This window comes from Pteropus vampyrus, unplaced genomic scaffold (genome assembly GCF_000151845.1).
Source record: "Pteropus vampyrus isolate Shadow unplaced genomic scaffold, Pvam_2.0 Scaffold651, whole genome shotgun sequence".
Lineage (NCBI taxonomy): Eukaryota > Metazoa > Chordata > Mammalia > Chiroptera > Pteropodidae > Pteropus > Pteropus vampyrus.
In genome coordinates this window covers 177224-201226 of record NW_011889432.1, presented here as the reverse complement: position 1 = coordinate 201226, position 24003 = coordinate 177224, and the positions used below count along the sequence as shown (strand labels likewise).

At 36.5% G+C, this 24003-nt stretch overlaps 1 protein-coding gene across 16 annotated transcripts; it reads right to left on the bottom strand.

The window, feature by feature from the left end:
* Positions 1–1155: 1155 nt before the first annotated feature.
* Positions 1156–22783, bottom strand: RRAGB (Ras related GTP binding B). 16 transcript variants are annotated; one of them, XM_011385052.2, is made up of 11 exons: positions 22056–22652; positions 21191–21224; positions 18605–18704; positions 14189–14272; positions 12214–12280; positions 10029–10251; positions 7389–7484; positions 5197–5319; positions 3564–3655; positions 2601–2716; positions 1156–1699 (listed from the first exon to the last, which is right to left on the bottom strand). In XM_011385052.2, exons 1-11 carry the CDS (start codon positions 22145–22147, stop codon positions 1602–1604), a joined length of 1125 nt encoding a protein of 374 aa, XP_011383354.1. In that variant the 5' UTR covers positions 22148–22652; the 3' UTR covers positions 1156–1601. The 16 variants fall into 16 exon arrangements, with proteins under 16 accessions (XP_011383354.1, XP_011383355.1, XP_023381705.1 ...); XM_023525937.1 differs by lacking the exon at positions 22056–22652 and adding an exon at positions 22702–22783 and having other exon boundaries at positions 1191–1762; XM_023525927.1 differs by lacking the exon at positions 22056–22652 and adding an exon at positions 22659–22738 and having other exon boundaries at positions 1191–1762.
* Between the last annotated feature and the right edge of the window lie 1220 nt (positions 22784–24003).

Genomic DNA, 24003 nt, shown 5'->3' with positions numbered 1-24003 from the left:
TTTGTTTTTATTTATTTTTAGGCGAGGCAACCCTTGGTTGACCTCACAGATTGCAAGGACCTTGTCAGCTTACAATCCCTTATTTTTTAATTTTTTTTTACACCTACAGCACCTGGTCTTCCTAGGTGGTCTCCCATCCATGTACTAACCTGGCCTGATCCTGCTTTGCTTCCCCTTCCTTTTAAAACCAAAATAAAGCCCTTTAGAAAATCTGCAAGTTGCGAGTTCTGAGGCTAAAGCTATTCTTTTGAAATATTATAATCTGGGGGTCTTTTGGACATCATCTCATGTAAAGAGTGATGAAAAAACGATTTAAGGAATAAGTCAAAATCTTTCTAACACATATAGATTAGATTTATAAAGTGGAAATTAACTATAACTATCCTAACTGCATCACTGATCAGTCTTTCTTCCCCAGAAATTCATCTCAAGTGAAGGGAGCTGAAAAACCACCAGAAAAATTATATGGAAGAAGTTTCTTCATGACATAGAGACAAGAGAAATGAAATGAGTCTACTGTGCTGTAGATTCCCTAAATTCTTGTGTGTTCTATTATCCTATCTAAGGAAACTGAAAAAGTTAGGGCTTTAGGTAATTCTAATGTTATCAAGCTTCATTTCTACCAGTTTACAATGCATTGTGTTTTCCTTAGGGGATGAAGTAAAATATAACTCCCAGCTTCAAAAGTTTTAATACTAAACTAGCATAATAAAGTCATATCCCATTAAGTTTTATGGAATTGTAAAATTAACCATTCCTGGACCTCAAAGATTTACATTTTATAAATCCTATCCATTTTCCCTCAAGTCTTTAGTCATTCCTTCTCCAGTTCCATCACAGAACAGACTTCCAACTCACCTCGAGTCTAGATTACTACCAGAGCTTCCCCAACTACCAGTCAGCCCATATAATCTAACTTTTTTCAAAATTCCTTTCACATATTTCCCTCCTCAAAATCCTACAATGGTTTCTATTTCCTATCACATTACATCTAAACTCTCTTGCCTAGATTTAAGGCTATAATTAGGCTCCATTCTTCCCATCCATTTTATATGATTTCCCAATCAACAGGTCCCCTCCTCCTAGGATAACTATGAAATAAACCTGCTCTTTCGTAGGAAAAACTTAAAAGAAAACAAGGAAAAGAAAAACAGACACTGAAATCCCTAACAGCAAAAGTTTATTTACAATTGAAGTTAAGGAATAATTTTAATTCATGCTAATAAAACAGTAATATTCCAAACTTATAGGTTACTATTTGATAAGGAATACAAGACAATGTTGGGAAAGGTTTTGGCATATACAACTATTGGAAACGGGTTATCAGAACACTTAAACTATTAGAACTTTGTTATCAGAACACTTACATACCACCACCTACTTTTATATCACACCAACTTCATGGACAGATCATCTTCTAATTTCTCACTAGCTATTTGAGTAAATAGAATTCAAGGTTAAATGTTAAGACTGGGGAGTAAGAAAGAAATATAGAAGTGGTAAGCATCACAATATTTCAGAACCTACATATACGAATACAACAGTAAGATTAATTAAGTAACAGTGTTTCAATTTTTTCCTGAAACAACATTTGGTAATGTTTAGCGCATGAGAAGACACTGCTTTGGTCCATCCACTCTTTCCAGCTTTTCAAAGTGTTTCCTGGCATTGCGGATGTTGATCAGAGTAGCTGCAGAAGCTGAGGGTAGGGGTGGGGGAGATACCCAACAGAGTAAGTACAGGCAGCCCAAGGAATGTCTGACTAGTAAAAACAAATGAAAAAAACAAATAAACGAGAAACAAATCTCTCCATACAGTATGTCACAGACAATATACAGGAATAGGAGGCCCCAGTTTAACCGGGGTTTAAATTTTCTGAAAAATTAGAATATGTGTCTATATTCTAAACACAAAATTTCCAACATAAATTTTCAAAATCTTTTGGTTTGGGACTAATGGTATAAAACCCATTATCTTATGTTATATTTTAGTATTATTCTAAGGTAGAAAAAGCTAGTGGATCAGGGATAATTTAAACTTCTGGGAACATACTGGAAATACTGCTAAAACCTTTATTTCAATGTTTGTGATGTATATGGCTATTATGGCATAGAAGCACCAAATATCTCCCTTTATGCTCATGACACAAATATGGGAATACGGTACTTAGGAACATACACTGATATATAAAACAGTTTAACATTTAATAGTTTAGAGCTTAGATTGACTAGTCTTTTAAAAATCTACAACACATGGAGCATAAATCATGCATTTGGGTTCTCTTTTCTTTAAAATCCCTAGATTTAGTAACTTGATTTTTGAAGTTCTCATGAAGAAAACATAACATAATTATTTTAAATAAAAAACTATTTCCTTCTATTACTAAAGTAGTTTTTTTTATTGTAAAATACACATAACAATAAATTAACCATTTTAACCATTTTTAAATGTACAGGTCAGTGGCATTAAGTACATTCACACTGTTATGTGACCATCTCCACTAGAAAACAGTTTTTCACATTTAATAAAGTACTACATCTAGGGCAATTAGTTTAAAGACTATGTGGCTTTGAACCTATGGTGGATAAGTTTAAACTTACGAATGGATGGATCAGACATCACAACCATCACATAAGTGTTGGATGTAAAGATGTCAATGAAAGCAGCAAAGTTAGAGTTCCTGACTTCCATGCTCTGGAAAGAGGCAGCCAGCTTGCTATAGGAGAAAGGAGAAAAGTAAAAAACATAAAATAATAGCAATATAAGAAATCCTTATCTTTTGTGTTAAACATTTTCATAGCATTATACTTCAATTCACCACTTCTTTAAGACAATTAATGACAAACTCCAATTTGTTTTCCAAGGAAACTCTAAAGCTGAATTTAACATCTTTTAGCAAGTGACCTTAGGAAGTGAGTTAGAACTTGATATTGACTGTGAAATGAAGCAGGCTTAGAGTTAGATTCATGTTAAAAATCATGCTATATAAGATTTCTCTAATATTTAAGATTTTTAAGTTTAAATTTCTCTGTCAAGATTAATAACAATATCTTTTGAACTTAGTTACACTGAAATTCGAGAAATAATCCCATTTCTTTGAAAACAAAGTAAATATTTGAATGTCATTTGATATTTCTTAAAAATGTTAGCATTAAACATGTCAAAAAGTCTCAAAGTGCCTTTAATCCTGTGGCATAAAAGGAAAAAAAGACTTTTATCTATTCTACTGTCTGGGTATCAAAGTTTTATCAGGATAAGAATTTTAGTTCTTAAATCTTTACTAAATTATGATCAGCCATTCTTTCTTCTTATATTCATAAAGCTAAGATTTAAATTGTATTTAACCAAAGCTGAAACTACATGATTAGACATTTCTAGACTCTCTATTTGTACCATTTGTAAATCATTACCTCCCTATTTTAATTACTGTAGTTTTATAGTAAATCTTGGCATTTGGTAGGGTTAATTATCCTTCTTTCTTTTTTTTCAAAACTTTCTTGGATATTTTATTTCTTCCCAAATAATTTTTTCTAGAGAGAAATAGATCACACAAGATCTCTTACCTGCAGCTCAGCTTAAACTGCTTAATAATGTTGCTGATTTTCTCAAATCTGTGGGCGTCACGCTGCTCTTTACACTGATAGTGAGAAATCACCTATGAAAATGAACAATGCCCTTTAAATCCATACGATGTAGTCATATCACCCTCTGCTACTCTTCAAGGCAGGCATCTGTCAGTCTCTTGGTCACTCTAATTTTCAGGGTAGACTGCACGTGGCTTATGCTCTCTTTTCCCCCGTCCCATACTCTGCATACATTATGAATAATTTTAACATCCTTATGGATGACCCATTCAGTACTGTCTGGATATAGTTTTATTAGATCATTTAAGTAGTATCTATACTGGTTCATTGCTGTTCTTTTTCACTAACTTTAATGATTAAATATTCATTTTATTTCAATATTTCACAGGATGGTCTTTGATAAAAAAGGTACAAATCAAAAATGAAAAAGAAATAAAAAGTCTTATATGTACTTAATATATTGTATTTAATTTAATTTAATTTAATTTTTTTAACGCCTATAGCACCTGGTATTCCGAAGTGGTCTCCCATCCAAGTATTAACCAGGCTTGACACTGCTTAGCTTCTGCGATTAGACGAGATTGGGCACGTTCAGGGTGGCATGGCCGTAGTCTAATGTATTTAATTTTAATGAAGGCTATAACCAAGTGGTTTTTGGTATTATATTTAAAATTGTCAACAAAGTGATTCTTATCTCTGAGAATTTACTACTTATAAATGAACCTATTCATGATGAACACTTAAGCCAGATGAAAGACTTCCCCTGCTTTCAGATTTTAATAAAACTGGACAAGCATTTCCTATAGGCTGAATATACGGATGTAAAGTTTTCTAGTAGGAAGCAAAACTGAGTCACTTGCCAGCATCTACGATATAGATTTTATTACCTCCATTTTATAGAAGCTCAAAGAGATTAAGAAATGTCTAAAATCACCAAGCAATGGTAGAGCACAGAAACAATTATTTACTGCGAGCTGCTCTTAGTTACATTTACTAAGCTGATCAGCAATTACTTATGCAGTGCTTTGTGACATCTCAAATTAGTTTCTATTACTATTACTTAAAAATTTTACTTAAAAATATTGGTTTTTGCATCCCTTCTCAAGGCCATACATACAGTAGGCTCTAATATAGTTAAGTTGAATTTATAAAAATATTAAATACCAATATGCCTCTTTCCCCTTCTATCGGAACTCTTAAGCTATGTCACTGAGTTGACCATTACACCACATACATGTTAAATTTTCAAATCTGTCTTTTGGAGAAAGGGGTGAGATATGAGTTTCTTCAAAAGCGCAATGACTCTCATTTCATAATTAAATAGGGAGTAGAGATACTTTGACACAAATGTATAATGATTAGCAGAAATAATCTAAACTGTGTAGTAAGGAACACCTGCAAAAATCTAAGTTTTACCAACTACTAAAGAGCTATAAACCAAAAGACTTCTTTCAGGTCACATTCTGACACTATTTTATAAATAAGGTTATGCATGCTAAAGTAATGAGACAAAAGAGAAAAAGGTTTTTCCTGAAAGTGGCAACATGTTGTTCTCTATTGCTGAATAAAAGAAGGTAAGCGGAAGTACATCTGCAAAGCAGACAGTTCTCACCAGAAAAGTAGCTCTCTCAAATAGAAGCACTTCATCAGCCTCAATAATTTCAGCAAAATTCCTTAGGTTCCTTTCTAGCTGTTGAACATTGGGTATCAGCTGATAAACAATGCTGGACCAAGCCTAACAGAATAGAAATATGGTATAATATTACTAACAGGTAGCCTGTCTCAGACCTTTCTTTGCAAATGCATTAAGTACACTATAATATATAGACAGAAAAATATGGTGATAACTGAGTCACAAATTCTTAGAATATGACATAAAAATAAAATGAGAAAACATTTGATTTTCATCCTTCAGTTGTTTTTGTTTTTGTTTTTCTTTTTAAATTTCAAACACTTTTGTAAAATGCTGGAGAAACTTCCTTCCACTGATAATTAAAAATAAAAATAATTTAATTCCATCATGTTGTCTTAGGAAAAGTTGAAAACTCTGACCTACTGGGCTAAAAAGCTAATTCAGTCATTCAACAAATATTTAAGTCTAATTGTACAGATTGCTCTAAAGAGCAGAACCTAATAATCTTATATTTAACATATATCGAAGATTTAATTTTGTGGCATTATCCTTTCTAAAGGCTTATTTTCAGCTGTATAAATCATTGATCAAATTGAATTAAAAATGGTATACTGTATGTTTGCTTAAAATTGACTTCATCTAGAGGAGTAGGACTAATGTAAGGAGTAGAAATTAACCAGACCCTCCCTCTCTTCAGGCTCTTTTATTTGGATTTCCATTATAATACTTCCTCCAATCTCACTCTAATTTGTCTGGTAAGGTGTATAATGAATGTTCTTCTCTCTCCTTCTAGAGGGTCGGAACCTAGTCTTGGTCATCTCTGCATCTAACAGCATCAAGTAGATATGTAATGAGTGCTTGTAGAATAAAACGTATATAACAATTTAAGTTAGCTCTATACAACATTTATGTAGGAGATAGTAGTGCCATATCTCTGTTCCGATTAGTTTTATTACTTGGGCTTGAGGTTCCAAGTTCTCAGGTCGGTGTTAATGTCACTGCTGAATTTACCTTGGAGAAGGCACCAAAGCTAACCACAGCAGAGACATTGTCACTCACAGCAGTGTTGTGATTAGCCAATTGTCTTTGGTCATGTTATGTACTGCCATCCTTCATATCGCAGTTGGTTCTTATCAGTGCGTCATGTCCATCCTTATTCACGGTTACTTGTTCTATGGGAATAAGGCTTTGAGAGAAATTCAGCCCAAATTAATCTAGAACAGTATTTCCTAGACAGGTATCTCAAAAATGATCTGTTATTAGAGTGAGGCTGGGTCAACATAATATTAGGGAAAAAATGAATCAGTTAAAAAAATAAATTAAGTGTTATTTTTAAAGTCCAATGTCTTTTTCTCCTTGGCAAATCAGGTTTCTGTGCTTCTGGTTGTAGATACTTGTCAGATGCAGTTGATACTGAGGCTGTGATACTGAGAAGGATTCTTTTCCACCCAGAGTCAGACTTGTCAATGAATACCAGAAGCAGTTTGAAGGAAATGTCTGACCACAGGAGGACCCAAAAGGAGCCTGTCTTTCAAATCACTAGATCAGTAGGAGAAAGGGAGGAAGCAAGATAAGGAGCCTATGTGCTGATAAGGTAACTTCGACTTCATCCATAACACAGCTATTGTTGTAACCTCTACAACTACTGCAAACAGTGTGGTATCCACTCCAGCAATGCTAGTTTCCATCTGACATGAAAGTTGAAGCTACTAAATACTAGGCATAACATATTTCATTCTAAGATTCCCTCCTCCAATCTCTCCCCTAAATATTGTTCTTCTATTGCCATCAAACTAAAGTAGACTGGTGTATATCCTGTAGCGGTACCTGAATATTAGACACAGCTCCGATCAGCATTGAGACCACAACAGGTCAAAATGGAAGATGGCCAGTGAAACCTCAGCTGTCATGAAGATCAGTATCAAATTAATTGTGACCAAACTGGTGAATTCTGTGTGGTTTGGTAGGTATGTCGACCCAATCTAAGATCAAAACCAAAATCTCTTAAGGTTAATTTTGACAATTTTTCAAATAATTTATTATAGATTATTTTTTTTAGTTCAACACATTCATATGGCTATGATAGAGTTTAAAATCTTTTAGTTTTGATAGTATCTTTCTAGCTTTTTTTCATGCTCTTAAAATGAGAAAACTCAGAGAAATATACACACCTTATAGAGAGTTTCATCCCAGATAGATGTTCGGAAACAAGAACATTCCAATGGGCGAGACAAACGCCTCAGATCTTCTTCTCGCTCTTTAAAAATCTGAATTAAAAAGCCCAACATACTGATCAGAATATATAGCTCTCCTCTTCCTTTGCAAAATCTGAGATGTAATTATTTTCAGTATATTTTAAACAAAAACATTTCCTATTTCCTCAAAGGAATTTTTCAGTGTATACATTACTTCAGAAACTAGGATGGCAGAAATATTTTCAGGTCAGGTCTAAAAGTGCAACAGCTACTAGAATTCCTTAGGCCCATGCTGCTTGTGCTGAGTACTAAGAGTACTATGTTGAAAAATAAAATTTACCGTATATAGGAGTCTTAAAAAAAACACATCTAACATTCCAAATCACCCAATCTGGGCAATTTTAAGATAGCTATCCCGTATCAAAATTTTGTACATCAAAATACCTTTGTAGATATCTTTCTCTTGCAAATACATATGTGCATACACTTGTATATATTATTTCTGTATGAACTGTATTTATTTGGCTATACAACACCCCCACAAAAATATCTTTTCATCTTGGATATGTATCTATGTATGTGTGCCCACATACATATGGAAAAATATCTATTTATACAAATATTACACACACACACACACACACACACACACACAGCTATTTTCCATGACTGGGTGAATCTGTAGTAAGTGCATGTATACACTGTGATGGTTAATTTTATGTATCAACTTGGCTAGGGCATGGTACCAGACATTTGGTCAAACACCAGTTTAGATGCTGCTGTTAAGGTATGTCTAGTTAAGAGTAATATTTAAATCAGTAAACTTAAAGCAGATTCCCCTCCATTATGTGGGTGGGCTTCATGTAATCAGTTGAAGGTCTGAAGAGGGAAAGACCACCACTCCCAAAAAGAGGGAATTCTGCCTCCAGACTGTCTTCTGACTTTAGCTGCAACATCTACTCTTTCCTGTATCTCCAGCCTATAGGCCTGCTCTGCAGATTTCAGACTTGCCAGCCTCCACATTAGTATGAGTTAATTCCTTAAAATCAATCGATCTCACTCTATGCCCCTCCCTTGCCTTCCTGCCTGCCTGCCTCTATCTACCTATCTACCTCTCTATCCATTATCCATCCATCCATCCATCCACACACACAAACACATATGTGCACATGCACACATGCACGCACTTACTGGTTCTGTTTCTTTAATGAACCCTGACTAATACACACATACACACAGGGAAACATCTATCTTGCTTGAAACTGATATTTAGGGAAGCACGCTAGCCATTTTTACTTCAAAACTTCTTTAATAAAACAGAGTATACTTTTCTTAATTAAGCTTAAAATCCCACGGAGAACATTTATGTATCTTCTGGGATATTTATATAAGTATTCAGCAAGTAGTAAGTCGATTGCTAAATATTAGAAGTAATTAAAAAATTCATAAAGAGCTCATCTGTTGGAATGCTCTAGGTTTTTCTATTACAAATTGGACCATGAAATGAAGTGATTTTTACAGGAAACGAAACTGAAAACGGCAAGAAAAACAATAATAAAGCCCTCATAATCTCAAGACCCAACCCACATATAGGATTTTCTGCTGAACTAAAACAGAATTAATACTTAGAGAGGGAAAGGGAGAAGGAAATAAAAAGATTAGTTACTCAAAGTAGTTTTCAGAGCCAAATACGAAACTCTGTCAAGTAGTTTTTGAAAGCCTGTAAGCTAACCTAGAAACACCAAAACATACCCAAACACTGGAAACTTGGAGGTAATCCTATAACTAGTTACAGGAAAAAAAAAAAGTATTCCAGACCAGTTACTAAAAAAAAAATCTATTAGTTAAATAAAGGGTGTGCTTAGGCTCCTAGGCTCCAAATTAAAGAGGAACTATATTCTTCTATATCGCCAGCATATTTTAAAACTAGTTTCCTCAGCTTTACCCTTGGAAATAGAGCATCTTCTATTTCAGCTTAGAATCCAATCCTCTTATTTTATATTGAGCAAACTAAAGCTAGACTATATGTGTGACTTGACAATTTTGGGGCCTCATAGCTAACTAGAAGTTTGCCCTTTTTAGTGTGTCTTCTCTGGTTCAAATTTATGTGTACTAAGGCCCATGCTAGAAAAGAAGAGAAATATACCATATCGGTACCATAAAGAGGGACCTGGCATTCTGTCAAACACAGTGTGATTGGCACTTGAATTGCTGCATTCCAGTTTCCTAAGTCAACCTAAAGACAGCTGTCGCCTTTCTTCAACTCACTCTTGGGGGGGTCTCTTAGTCTTGACAGTAACTGTCCACTCTGAAGGACAGTAAAACAGGGGTGGCAAACATATTTTTAAAATATATAAAGGCTGCTTATTAATTATCACATAGTCAGGTTCCTTATCTAAATGTGAAAATTATTTGCTAAACGAATACTATCTTTCCCTTATCATGGATAATTTGTTTGATTGTTTTAAAAAAAAAACAAATGTCAGAACTTTATTCTGAAAGCTTATATGAAGATTTTTTTTCCAGAATTAAGAATGACATAAATATATATATACTTCTACAAAAGAAGTTTGCAAAGCACATCTACCATTTGCAGCAGCACTTTCTGTCTCTTACCAGGTCCCGTTGATCCTCCTGTACCAGATCCATTTTGTGCACCAAGCAAAAGATTTTTGCATCTGGGGAGTTTTGCAGAATGGCCTCCAGGCATGATTGGTAATAGTGCATGTCCTTTTCCAGTTCACGGCTCTCCACATCAAAGACATAAATCAAAACCTCCACATTTCGGAAGATGTTGTCTCGTTGGCTAGTGAAATAATTTTCCATGAAGGTGTCCTGTCTAGTAGGTAAAAAAAAGATCTACGTAGTAAGCAAGTCCTCACTTAGTCACTCCTACTTATGATCTATTTTTGTTGGCTTAATTGATGTGAAAGATAACCTTAAGGCTTCAAATTAAAGGGCAAATAATAGCAAATCAGTCTGGCCTCAACTTACTCTTGAGTGACACCTTGTAAGAACCTACACCCCTCTCCTTGTGCTCTAAATCCACTTTGACCTTCCCTCAGTTCCAGTGTCCCATGGTCTATTCACCAAAAGGGTCCTTTACACATGCTATCCCCCTACCTTTATATCTAATTAACTCCTACTTGTCCCTTTAGATTTCAGTTCAATCCATATTTCCTCACGGAAACCATCCCAGGCCTCCCAGACTTGGAAAACTCCAGGCACCATAGGCCCTATACCAATACACTGTTCTTCTTTTGAACATTTACAAGTGTGATATTACACATTTGTGTGAGATTCTAATTAATGACATTCACTTCCCTAGACGAGTTCTACGAAGGCAAGGAATATGTTTGTTACTGTTTGCCATTGTTTCCCAGCTTTTAGCACAGAGCCTGCCATAGAATAGGTGCCCAATGAATATTTACTGAATGAATAACCAGTCAAACAGTATAAACTATATGAAAATGACTCCAAGATAACTTTTTAGCAGAATGTTGCTCTCTGTTCCTTAGGCTGTTTGCTGTTTCCCAATAGTTCTCAATTACCAGCTGCCTAGCAGAAAACAGTAGAGTTTTGTTGTAGAAAAAAAAAAATTTTGAGAATATCATGCTAAGCGAAATAAGTCAGATGGAAAAAGTAGAGAACCATATGATTTCATTCATATGAAGGATACAAAACTGAAAACAACAAATGAACAAAACAAACAAACAAACAAAAACTCACAGACACAGACAACAGTACAGTGGTTACCAGAGGGAAAAGGGGGCAAAGGGAGGCAGAAAAGAGTAAAGGGGGCCAATATACATCATCTGTATATTGCATTGTGTGTTCACCATGCAAAGTCTAATCTGTTACACATTACCGTACATTTGGCCCCTTTTACTCCATCTGCTAGCAATAAGGGAGACATTTTCTTATAGAATATTTGGTTATTTCATTTTTCTTTCAACAAATATTCACTGAGCACCTATTCCATGGCTGGCTCTATGCTAGGAGCTAGGAAACACTGAGCTAACAATAATTATTTATTTTGTGAGGCATTTTGCTATGCATTTTATATATATTATCTTACTTAATCATCGAAACAACCCGATGAGTTGGCACCACCATTATCCCTATTGTACAGGTGAAGAAAGTATGGATCAGAGACTTTAAATGATTAACTAACAGAACTGAAATACAAACCCAAATGTAACTCTGCAGCCTAGACTCCTAACCACTACATGCTGCCACTAAGCACAGAGATAAAAATGGTTATGGGGTAGGTAGCAATACCTGCATACAAGCACAGGTATTGTGCATTTGCATTGGGATACTGCAGAATTGCCTTGGTTGTGAGAGGAAAACTATCTCCTGCTCCTTCAACATTGGGTCACTCAGCTGAAGGATATGTGTTCAGGTCTGTTCCACAGTACTCAAGAGTGCCTGGAGATAATTACTGAAATAAAGAATGAGGTGGTATGGTCTGATAGCTAAGAGCTCTGCACTGATGTCAGATGGCCTGAGACGGAAACCTAATTTCTTCGCTTGCAAAAGAGGAGGATAATATATCTCATATTACAGATACTTAAATACAGCTTGTGTTACTGCTGCTTAAACATGTCACATACAAAGGGCATTTTCACAATTACATAAAAGTCAGACATCTTTATTTAATCGAGTGCCAATTTTGAAGTAATTTCTATCCAATGCATCTATTACAAATGATAGTTACTCTAGTGTAGTCTCCATGCTGATTATACTAGATGTCAGCACTGTCACTGGCCTCACAAACAAGTAAGCAGATGGTACTTACCCACCGCAGTCCCACAGGTTCAATACCAGGTTTCCCAGAAATCGAACATGAGAATGTTCTACATCAACTAGAAAACAAATATAACAAATCTAGTAATTGTAGCATGTGAAGTGAAATTCAAAATAAGCAAAGCACTAACCCATGGAATTTAGAAGGACCAAAGTGGAGTGAAATGCTCAAAGCCACAACAAGAAGGTGATTTACAGCTTAGTAGTGTGGTTTAGTGGCAAGGTGGGCACCTAAACTACCCTGAGCTATAGAACTAGCTCTCATGTAAGTCATTTTACTTTTTAGTAGTTTAGTGCTTAGAGCAGAAACAATCTCCAATTATGATACTAATGTTAAAATTTCAACATGGAAGACAGAGACATATACCATTTAACAGTTCCCTGACCCACTTGCCCCTACCAATGCCCTCCACACACACAAAAAAAAAAATTAAAAAAAAAATACAAAATGAACATACAACATCACCATACTCACTCTACTGATTTCCTTATTTTGGTTACTGACCCTACCAATTTCCAGTTGGGATGGGGGTCATTTTTGACTCCTCTGTCCACATTCAATTATTGCTATTCCTTTGTCATCTCTCTCAATTCCACTCCTTGTTTTACAACCTGCCACTAACATTAAGGAAGGCCTGTACCTTCTCAAGTCTACACAAATACAATAGCTCCATAATTACTTTCCACCAAGAAGCCTTACTCCCTCTATTTCATTCTATAAGCTACTGCCAGGTTCATCTTCTTAACACTACTTTGAACATGTCACTCCCCATTCAAAAAACTTTCAATGACTCCTTCATGACTATAGGAGGACATTCGAAGTCCTTCAGAATTTAGCTTCCAATCTACCTTTATATTCCCCAATGAGTTACATAATAATGTCTTTTGCTCCAGTCCAATTTGGTTTTTTCATAGTCCTCCCAAATCCCACTACCTCCCCAACACCCAACATATCTTACATCAGGGGTCGCAAACTTGCTAATAGGGGCCAGGCCAGTAAACGTATAAAAGCAAAGCTGGTCATTTATGGTGAGTAAACATCTACCCAAGGGGACGATGGAGTGAGTGGCAGGTACTCAGCTCTAGCTTATTTGCCATACGGGAACATGGGTTCGGGGTTACCAGATCTTTAAATTTTTCAATATAGTGGGAAATCCAGATTTTTGTGGAAACTTTTACCTATTGATGACTAATTCCAATTTTTCTAAAAACATCACACAGGCCAAATAAAACACATCTACGGGCCTTATCCAACATATAGGCTGCCTGTTTGCGACCTCTGCCTTACACTTCCCTCCCCACCGTATACTTTGCTTATTCTATCCATCTGCCTAAAAAGTCCTTCCCACCTTTCTTTCAAAGTTAGATTCATCTTTTAAGACCCAACTTGAATCCCATCTCCTCTAAAAGCCCTACCTGGCCACCCCCACTTACCGTCTTCATTCCCTCTGAATTCATTCAAACATTTATTAAGCATCTACTCTCTGCCAGGCACTAAAACTCACAAAGAGGAAAAATAAAAATTCTTATCCTGGAAATTTCTCAAAGTCTAGCAATTATCATCTTTACAATTTATGTGACAGTCATAAATCACACAGTGGTGCTTCATATATGACTATCTCAAAGCTGGTGCTTAAACTGACTGTCATCTAACTTTTGTGCAATTTTAACTCCTCATAAACTAGATCAGAAGCGGCACTGTTTTTAAAAATGGGCACTGGAGTCAAACAGTCCTTAGTTCAAATACCAGCTTTACCTCTCTTTGTGACCTTGAACAAATCACTTAACTGTTAAGTATTAGTTTGCTCTTCTATTAAAAAAAAGGTAGGAGGCATAGTATTGACCTCACAGAATTACTGTGAAGATTAAAGGAGTTATAGATAAAGTGCCTGGCACATAGTAGGTGCTCAAACTACTTCCCTTCTCCCCTTTACTTCCCCCTCCTTGGAAAAGGAATCATATCTTACATGTCTTTGTATTTCCAACAGAGTCTACGAGAGAGTAGGTGCTCAAACTGCTATTAATTTGAAGACTATGTAAACGGTCTAGTACTAAAAAAAAATGGAAAGAAGTGCTACTGAGAAAGGGAAAGACAATAACAAAAGAAGTGACAGGATTCAGTGACTGTTTAGATATGGAGCACATGGGATAGATATCTGGTTTCTATAACCATATCATAGATAGTTGTTCTCATTAATTGACCAATGCCCCCACTGCCAAATCCAGTGGACTTTGTAGTCCTTATCTTACTTTCTGCAGCATGACACTGTTGACTACTTTCTTCTCAAAATATTCTCTTCTCTTGGCCTCTGATATCACACCTACGATTTTTCTGGCAGATCTTCCTTCACAGGCTCCTGTTCTTCTTTCTGTCCCTTAAATGTTGGGAGCTCTTCAGGATTCCATCTTTGGCTACCTATTCTTTCTGTGTTCTTCTCCCAGACAAGCTAATCTATTCATATTACTTTATTTACCATTTGGACACTGATAAGTAATAAATATGTATCTCTAATACAGACTTCTCTCCTCCCTTTCTGAACCATATACGTGACATCTTCACTTGAATAAACCATTAGTATCCCAAACTCAATGTATCCAAATATAAACTCATCTTCCCATACTTCCCACAAAATCTATTCCTCTTTTAGTCTTCTCCATCTTGATGAATTTAACCAGTTGCCTAAGCCAAAACTTAGATTCATATTTGAGTCCACTTTCCCCCACCATGCCCCCTCAAACTATCAGCAAGTCCTATTGACTCTACTTCCTAAATATCTCCCAAATCCACTTGCTTCTCACCATATCTACAATCACCACCCTAACCCAAGTTAAGCCTTCATCATTTCTGACCTGGTCTACTAAAATAATTTCCTAATTTCTCAATCTGTTTCTACCCTTGCTTCCCTCCAATCCATCCTCCATATTACAGATATAATGACCTCTCTAAAAAGCAGATTTTTATTCCTTTTTCTTTAAGAAGAAAAAAAGTCTGTATAGATATGATTATATACACCCAGAAAAAAAAAAAAAAGGCCCGACAGATAGCTACTAATGGTGGTTGTCCCTAAGAATGAGGCCTGAGATTAAGAGAATGAATAGACTTTCTACACTAATTCAGACTGTCTGAATTTTTCACAAGTACTACTCTTGTAATTAAAGTTGAAAATTAAAAATTAAATCTGACTGTGTTACTTTTCTGTTTAAAACTCTAGGGGCTGCCTCTACCCTCAATTGAAACTACTTGACATGGCTTATAAGGCACTTTATAATCGAACCCCCACTTTCTGCCTCTCTTTAGCCTTATGTCTCCTATAGAGCCCTCTGACTCTCTTAGTCTTCCTGTCATGCTGTCATAAGAGCAACTGAAAAGAATCAAGAACAGAGCTTTGGGAAATCACATACACTTATGGGGCAGAAAGAAGAAAATATACTTTTAAAAAGGGGGGAGGGATGGTTAAAGATAAAGGAAGAAAACCAGGGTAATAAAGCATTAAATAAAAGCCAAGGGAACAGAGAATTTTGAGAAGGTAGGAAATCTCAGAGCCATCAACAGTGTTTTATACTAAAATACTTCATAATCATTTTCACTGATAAGTTTACTATTCCAATGAACATTTTAACAGCCCCCTAATAAATTAATTATATCACTATTCTGTATCCTTACTTTAAATTTCAAAACAAAGTAGGATCTAAGTTTAACAAAATAAAACTGGACTTTTTCAGCAATGACCATCTAGAAAAATACTAAACATTAAAAGTGATGTAGTATTTTCAAAGAAGTACTCTTTTACTACTTTTAAAGAAAATCAGCCACCGTGTAAAAAGAAATAGCAAGTAAAAATCAATGTACTATATGTATTTTAATTAGTCTATAAGTTAAGCAGTAGAACCCAGACCTTTCTTTAGCAATGCAAACTAGCTAATGATACACTAAGTATTAAGGCCAACATAATATTTTAAAGTATACTTTTACTACCTTTCAGGAAATACAGTAATTGCTAACAAAGTAATATCAATAAAGGTCCCATTTGAGATATCCTTAAGGGCAAGAGCCCTGTCCCATTCACAGTGCCAAGCATACAGGAAGCTCCAGAAAAGCACTTGTTGAATAAATGACCTGCTTCAATGTATAGAGGTCATATAATTCACAACATTCTGTTCGTAACTTTCTAATGATGCTGTTAGGTTATTTCAAAACTATTTTAAGTAGCTTGAATAGTCCTGAAATTTGGGTTGCAAGACTATTTACTAGACTTAGGGCAGTATATCAACTCTGCTGATTAGCTGAAAACAAAAATATTAATTGGACTAGAAAAAGGTGCTTTGATAAAATGTGCAGAATTTAAAATATAAAAAGAAAGAAGTCTGCCAGGAATTGTAGCTGTAGCATAATGAATAGAACAAGAACAAAGATTGGCATTCCATCTCTAACACTTACAAGTTGATTCAGCTTAACTTCTAGGTCATATTTTCTACATCTATTAAAATGAAGTTAATATAAAGACTAAAAAATAAAAGATTATACAACATTAGCTTTCTCTAATATACTAAAACCAACTGATTACTAAGTCTGGATATTTAACTTGGAAGAATAGAAAAAATAGTATCTAGCAAACTGAGACAGGGAGAAGTTTGGACAGATAATTTCTAGAAGGAAGCCTCTTGAGGCATAATAGGCCAAAGGACCCTGTCCCGACCAAAAATTGTGATGAACTACTTAGATGAAAACTAGATGAGATGCCTATCCAATGTATAAACTGCATGAAGCTAGGAAGAACAGGTAACATATCAGATAAGAGAATAGCTAAAATAAAAATAGAATCCAACCTCTTTCCTACAGATAAGGAAACTGAGGCCCAATGAGATAGTGACTTATTTTGGACTTAACAGTAACAAACACTGGGTATAGGAACATATCATGAGCTAAAACAAACAAAACTGAATAATTTAATAGAGATAAGCATTTATTCTTGGTTCAAAATATTAACTGCACAACAATCAGACAGAAAATATATGTTTTAATAACAATATGTGTTAAACGAAATTACATGTTTTTGGTATGACTCAGTATAATGAAGGCCACTCCACAAAAGTAGAGTAGGGCCTAGACTGTGCTAACAACAGCGTGATGCCCAGAACAAGAGATATAATAGTCCTACTCTGCCTTGATCAGACCACACTGGTATTCAAGTCTCAGGGCTTTAAGAAAAATATAGTTGTGTTTAAACAAATCCTTAAAAATTCTTCAAAATTACGTCAAATGAGGAATAGATGGAGAAATTGGAGATGTTGAAGGAAGATAAGATTTGGGAGGCAAGAGATAGCTAGGATAGACCGAGATATTAATCATACTCAATAGAACAGAAAGGGGACCAGCTAACAGAAACAAAGGGAAATAGATTCAGGGCTGTAACTAAGAAATAGATTTCTAACCATTAGTGCTATCCCGATTATGAGAGTATATACTACATTCCCAGTACTTTAAGAACAGAAATGAGGTTTCCTTCTCCTTTGTATCCCAGCATCTGGAACATACGGGTTTTAAAAATGTTTGTTGTTCTTAAAACCAGAGTGAGATACCTCATGAAATGGTGGGTGGCTTGTCCCTAAAAGCATTCAAGATGCTAGAAACCCAGATCAAGTAGGGTACCTCTGATGAAAGTCATCTAAAAGGTCAAGAACCAAGGCAGAATCCAGAAATGTTTAGATGCTGCAAAATGAAATGGCATAATAGCCTAGAGACAAAAGGAGTCTTCCAGGAGCATAGATCCACTGGCTGCCCAGCTAGCCTATACTAAGAAGCCTGATTTAGCATTCAAACCATAAAGGGCAATGAAACATTTCTCAGGTCAAAGCTAGAACTCCAGTGAGAACATCTATGTGTGTCCAGGAAGAGAAGCAGCAGAGTACATACAGATCAGGTTAATCTCCCTCTCACAACCACCACCCGCCTCCCAGCAATTTACTTTTTAATGAAGACTAGGACTAACTACTGCTTAAAAAAGAATCTTAGGGGATTTTATTGTTAAGATTGTAAATACCTATCAATTAATTTGCTTTATATAACAATTAAAAACACCCCCCAAAAAACACAAATAAACAAAAAGGTCCCTATGCTTGTTTAAGAAAGAACAGGGTAACAAAAGAAGTTGGACAAGGGCATCCCAATTGGTAAGCAACCTAGAAAGAACCCCCCAAGAAAGCGAGCAATAGTTACCAGAATTAGGCCATACAACTCTTGAGAAGAAATGCAAAAAAAGGGAAAACATGCTCCAAAACAAATCTTTCAACCTCTGCATCCCCAAGTTACTGCAACCAAGTGTGTTATGCAGATTATTAATAGTTAAGATCACCTGACTTTACGATAAGATAAAACATCTTACTTGTTGCACCAAGTCGACGTGTGTCTCTGGCAATATAATTTGCAAAGATAATAGACCTCATGCTGGTCTTACCAGACCCACTTTTACCCATCAAGAGCACCTAAGGACAAAGTGGAAAAAAAAGAATAAAAAGAAGTTAGCAATCTAGAGCCAATTAAGTCTAAAGGGATCTATTTCTCTCCCATACTTGATATTTTACTGAAATGACAGTACCAACAACCTGGTACAGATACTAATAACTAACAAGCTCCCTAACCAACTGTGAAGACAGAGATACCTAGAATTCCAGGGGCCAGGCACTTACCTGTCATGCATGAGTCACACATCCTCTTAGTGACAGAACTGCAGCGAATTCATTATGCTATTAATATACACTATCATATATTCAGAACTATATTAGAGAAATAGACCAACTTGAGAGGAAATTGAACCCTGATCTCTCATAATCTAATATTTTATGCACTGAACTACCTGGCAAGGGTTTTCAGAATAACTGAAAGTTTGTATTCCTGTTCAACATCAACCTTTCCACCTCTGCTCTTTATCTCCTCCCTTCTATTTACCTTCATGATTGTGTTCCATTAATTACTCTGTCTCTTTTTCTGTTCAAGTGTCCTATGGCCTACAGGATCAAGTCTTTATTTTTCTTCAATTGGCTGCAAAACTCTAGCTGTTTAATAACAGATGCTTCCCTCTCCTCCCCCACTCACAGCACCAAGAGAATCATGAGTCTAACAATATGTGTGTGTGTGGTAGGATGGGGGCTTTTTTTAAAACTACATACAACATCCTCCTTGATATGCCTTATCTACTCTTCTGCACTCATCTTCTGACCCTCTTGGCCTGGAACTTGTAGAATCCAGCCACACTGAACTGAAATGCCTGTAGTCCCTTTGATTGCTCCAAGATCTCCAAGGAACTCTGCTCTATGTCTGTTTCACATTGTACTCTCTTCCAGTAACTTACAATTCCCTTTTCTCCCTTCAGTTAAGTTCCACTCATCCTTCAAAACCTGGTTCAGTATTCATCTCCTCAAAAAGCTTCTCTGACCCCAATGCCCTAGGCTGGCTTAGGTGCGTCCCACCTCTGTCATCTCATGACAATTGTATAGTAAAGACCATAATGCATTGCAGTTATCCATTTTTCTGGTCTGTCTCTCACAAGACTCTGAGATTCTGAATAGCAGAAAGAGTCTCTTCTGTAATTCCAGAGGCTAACATACAACAGATGCTCAAAATATGTTCATTAAAAGAATGAACAAGCTATCAAAACGAAGATATAAAACAAGCAAAATTTTAACAATGAGACTTGTCCAATGGAAAGAATGGTCTTATGAAGGTGAATAGCCTTCCTGTCAATGTCAGCATTTAACAAAGATTCTACAGATTCTTGCACTCGGAAGAAATTGTGTAAAGCAACTTTTAAGAGTCTTTTCAACTTGAAATTTATGAAATATATTTCCAATTGTCTTGCTTTTCTAATGAAGGGGGTAGATAGTCTATCTTTAGTCCCAAAACATTTTATAAAAATTTCTAATTACAAATATAAGGAGTATTAATGGAAATATATTACACTTGGCTCATTTTAATCTGGCTATTTAGATAATTAACTTTATCTCACTAAAGAAATGTTACTGACTAGCCAGTCAAAAATTGTAACAAAATAGTTTTGTTTTTATTCTTAATCATGCAGAAATGTCAGGTATTTTTAGACATCCTTGTTGACAGCAACTTTAGACAGGCTCATTAAGAACATTCCCTTAGCAAACTGGAATTTTTTATATAAGTGACTTATTAGATGAAGTTAAGGCTAAATATGGTACATTTCTTGTTTTTTTTTTTTTTTAATTTATGAAATCTTACCTCAATTGCTTATGAAAGACTTACCAAGGTTAACTGTGTTAGATACTAATTTAAGTGCTCTACATGTTATTTGCTCATTTAAACTTCCTAACAACCCTACAAGATAGGTAATATTATCATCATTTTACAAATGAAAAAAACTAAAAGCCCAAAAGGTTCAGAAATTTGCTCCAGAGCTGCACTCTTCTTGATTTTGCCCAAATTCCATGATGGGTACCATAGGAGTACAAGGGAAGGAGTGTTCAATTCCATCTAGTGAACTCACATATGACTTATAGTGGCAACATTTGAATTGGGTTCAACATAAATGTGCAAGCAGAGGCCTGTGTAGTGTGTGTGTATGGCTTACACAAAATGCAAATTAATTTATAAATTTTGAGAAAAACAAATTCTGTATGGCTACGATAAGGTGCATAGGTGTGGCAGATGATTTAGTCTGGAATAAATTTTTAAAGGGCATTCTAAGCAATGAAGTCATTTATATTTTATTCTGTGGGCTCTGAAAAGTTACAAAAAGTTCTTTAGTATGTGAGTGACCCAGTTAGATTTATATATTAGAAAAATTAAACCTAATAGCAAAGAAGGGGACAGGAGTCGGAGAGAACACTAGAAGGTTCCTGCCACAGTCTAAGAAAGATGGTAATATATACACCACAAATATATTTTCTGAATAGTAACTTCTTACCTTTGCCTTCATATTTTTGATGTACCTAACACGTCTTACCTTTTTCTTCATGGCTGTATTTGGTAGCACCCACCTGCAGATATAAACCGAGACAGAGTTTGCATGATCCAAGTGCCTTAGATATTGAAATTAAATACAAATAAATGTGGAGATACAAAAGAGCATGTTTAGCACAACAGCTGAGTACAACTGTGTGTGGCCCTCATTTTCCTAAATTATAAAACAGAAATTACAGAACTGTTTTATGCTCCCTATCCCCTAATTATGTGCTCAAGTGATAGCTTATAGGAAGATTTATTTAGGAATATAAATAAGCCATTAAAATTCAAGATTTAATTTTTCATCATCTTAAAAAATTATCAAAGCAATATATACAAGTGCCTTCATAAATCGAACAATATTTTAATATTTGAACAGCCTCCTAATTTTAAAATCTGGGAGTATCTTTAGTCCTTAAGTTTTCTTTCCAAGTCATATTTCATTCATTACTTGCACAAAGCATATAAAATACAAGACTCAATTTCAGGTACACATTGGCACTGAAAGCACTCTCAAACCACTGATCTCTGCCTAGGAAATGCCAACTTTCTACCTAGTCTTCTTAACCTCGACATGATGTCAAATCTCCTCAAGTGATAATTCAAAGCAACTCAGAACAGTTTCAATTAGAATACCCTCTCAGAAGTGGTATCAGACCTGTCTTGTCCCATCCCAGGGGTTATTCCGGTCCAATTAGCAACCAGTCCTCTTTCCAGCTTATCATCTCACCAAAAAAGCATGATACTAATCAAATTTACTGGTAAACTGAAGTAATTTATCGTAGGTGGGGTGTTCTGATTCACGATATTCTCTTCAGTTAGAACGCCCCCCCCCCTTCAGGTTTGGCATAATACCCTTCACCCACCCAAGAGATCCTTCCGGTTCCCCTAGGGAAGGATCCATTCTCGGCCCCAGATTCTCTTTCTCCATCTTTTTCTCAGAGTCAGAGTCTTCCATCGTGCAACAAGTCCTTTACAGTCCCTTCTAAAGCCGCAGTACTTTTTTTCTCCCTTGTTCACCCCCTCAGCCGCCTATTCTCATGGCCTGCGGCCCTTAGGCCTGTTCTATTCTTGCCTCCGCCTTTGTCCACTGGGGGGCTGCTTCCCCCCTCCGTTACCTTTAATGCCTCAAACTTGGCCTCAAGGCACGGCCTAACCGGCCAGCTCAAAGGCTAAGTGATTCAGTGGTGTAAAGGAAGAGATGGAAGGTGAGAGGGAAAGAGGGGTGGGGGTGGAGGGTCGTCTCGAGTTTGGGCCTCAGGCCCCAAGGTCTCGAAACCCAAAGGTGACTTCACCGCACAGAAGTGGGGACGACGAAGGCGGAGGTGGGAGAAAGAGCAGACCCGTGCCGTAGGCACTAAGCAGTGAACGCCTCAGCCGACTCCTTGTTCTTGAGACTGCGCGCCCGAGAGAGTCCGCCGGCTGCTGCGGTTACGACCTAACCGCCCGCCCTTCAGCAACCCAGATACCTCACCGCAGCCACCCGACTGCAGGCCAGAATCACGTGGCTACCTGTCGTAAACCCGGAGCCCTTCACGTGACTGCCGCTACCCAAGGGGCGGGATGCTGGGAAGAATACCATAGAGAATGCGCGGAGAAAGACAGAGTGCCGCCGGTCGCCGTCACGTGGCCCTGGCTCTCACTAAGTCTTGGTTTGGTGGGGCGCTGCCAATCGATCAGCGCTTTCCTGGTGGTCGTTCTGGTCCCACCCACCCACCATGGAGAATTAAAGGAGACAGTTGTAATTTCAGTACGCCACAGCCAGCTTTCCCCCCGCCCCCCCCCCACTGTTTTTTCACTCTTAACATTCTTGGTGGGGAAGGCTGACATTGTCTTTGTATTTCTGTTTTTTAAGTCTGTCTCCCTTTTAAAAAAAATTATTAGTCCCTGTAACTGAGCATGTAATTATATGAGTTAATATCATCAAAAGTGATTACAACTGTGTCTTCCACATAGTAAGCGTGCAATAAAATTATTGTTGGGATTAGTGGTTCATGGGAGATTTTATGAAACGTTCATCTCCCCACTCATTTATAACTAGAAGTAAGGGAAATAAATTCTCATATAGTAAGAAGTCAATAGATAAAGTCCAAAATTGATCATTGCAGGACTACTAGTAGGTGTATATTAACTATATTTAGATATAGAGACCACCAGAAAAAATGGGTGAAAGAGTTCAAAGGGGTTGCTTCTGGAGAGGGGCAGGGGATAGGAAGTGAGGAGACTGTCGCTTTTCACCTTAAGCCTTTTCATACTATACATATAGTGTATATATAGTAAAACATATATATTTAAACCATGCGTATATATTCCTTGATAAGAAAGAAAAGGAAGGAAATGAGAGGAAGGAGAGAAGGGGAAAAGAAGAGAAAATGGACAGAAACAGGATGCTGCTTGCTCCCAGACTTCTCCATTTGCTTTCCGATATGATCCCTTCTCAGCACAACTGCCATGCCTCAAGAAAAATTTATTCTTTTCTGATCACGGGCTTTCTTAGCCCTATCACTCCATAATCACCTTCCTCTTCCTCATCAGCTGTCTGCAAAACAACTCCTGTTCTAGTTTCCCCAGAGTGGTGAAAGATCCTGAGTCTCAAACCAGGAAGTCACTTTAGATGCATTACCCTCCATACAAGACAATGAGATTAAGTCATGATTAATGTCAAAGATAAACACTGCCTGAGTTAAAGCATTGAAACAAATTTTATTTAATAACTATTGACAGTAGGGGAAAAAGCTGAGTTCCATTCGAATTTGTACAGAGGTAACTGGGCATTTTAAAGGGACAATGAGGGAGGGGGAGAGCTAGGGCTCA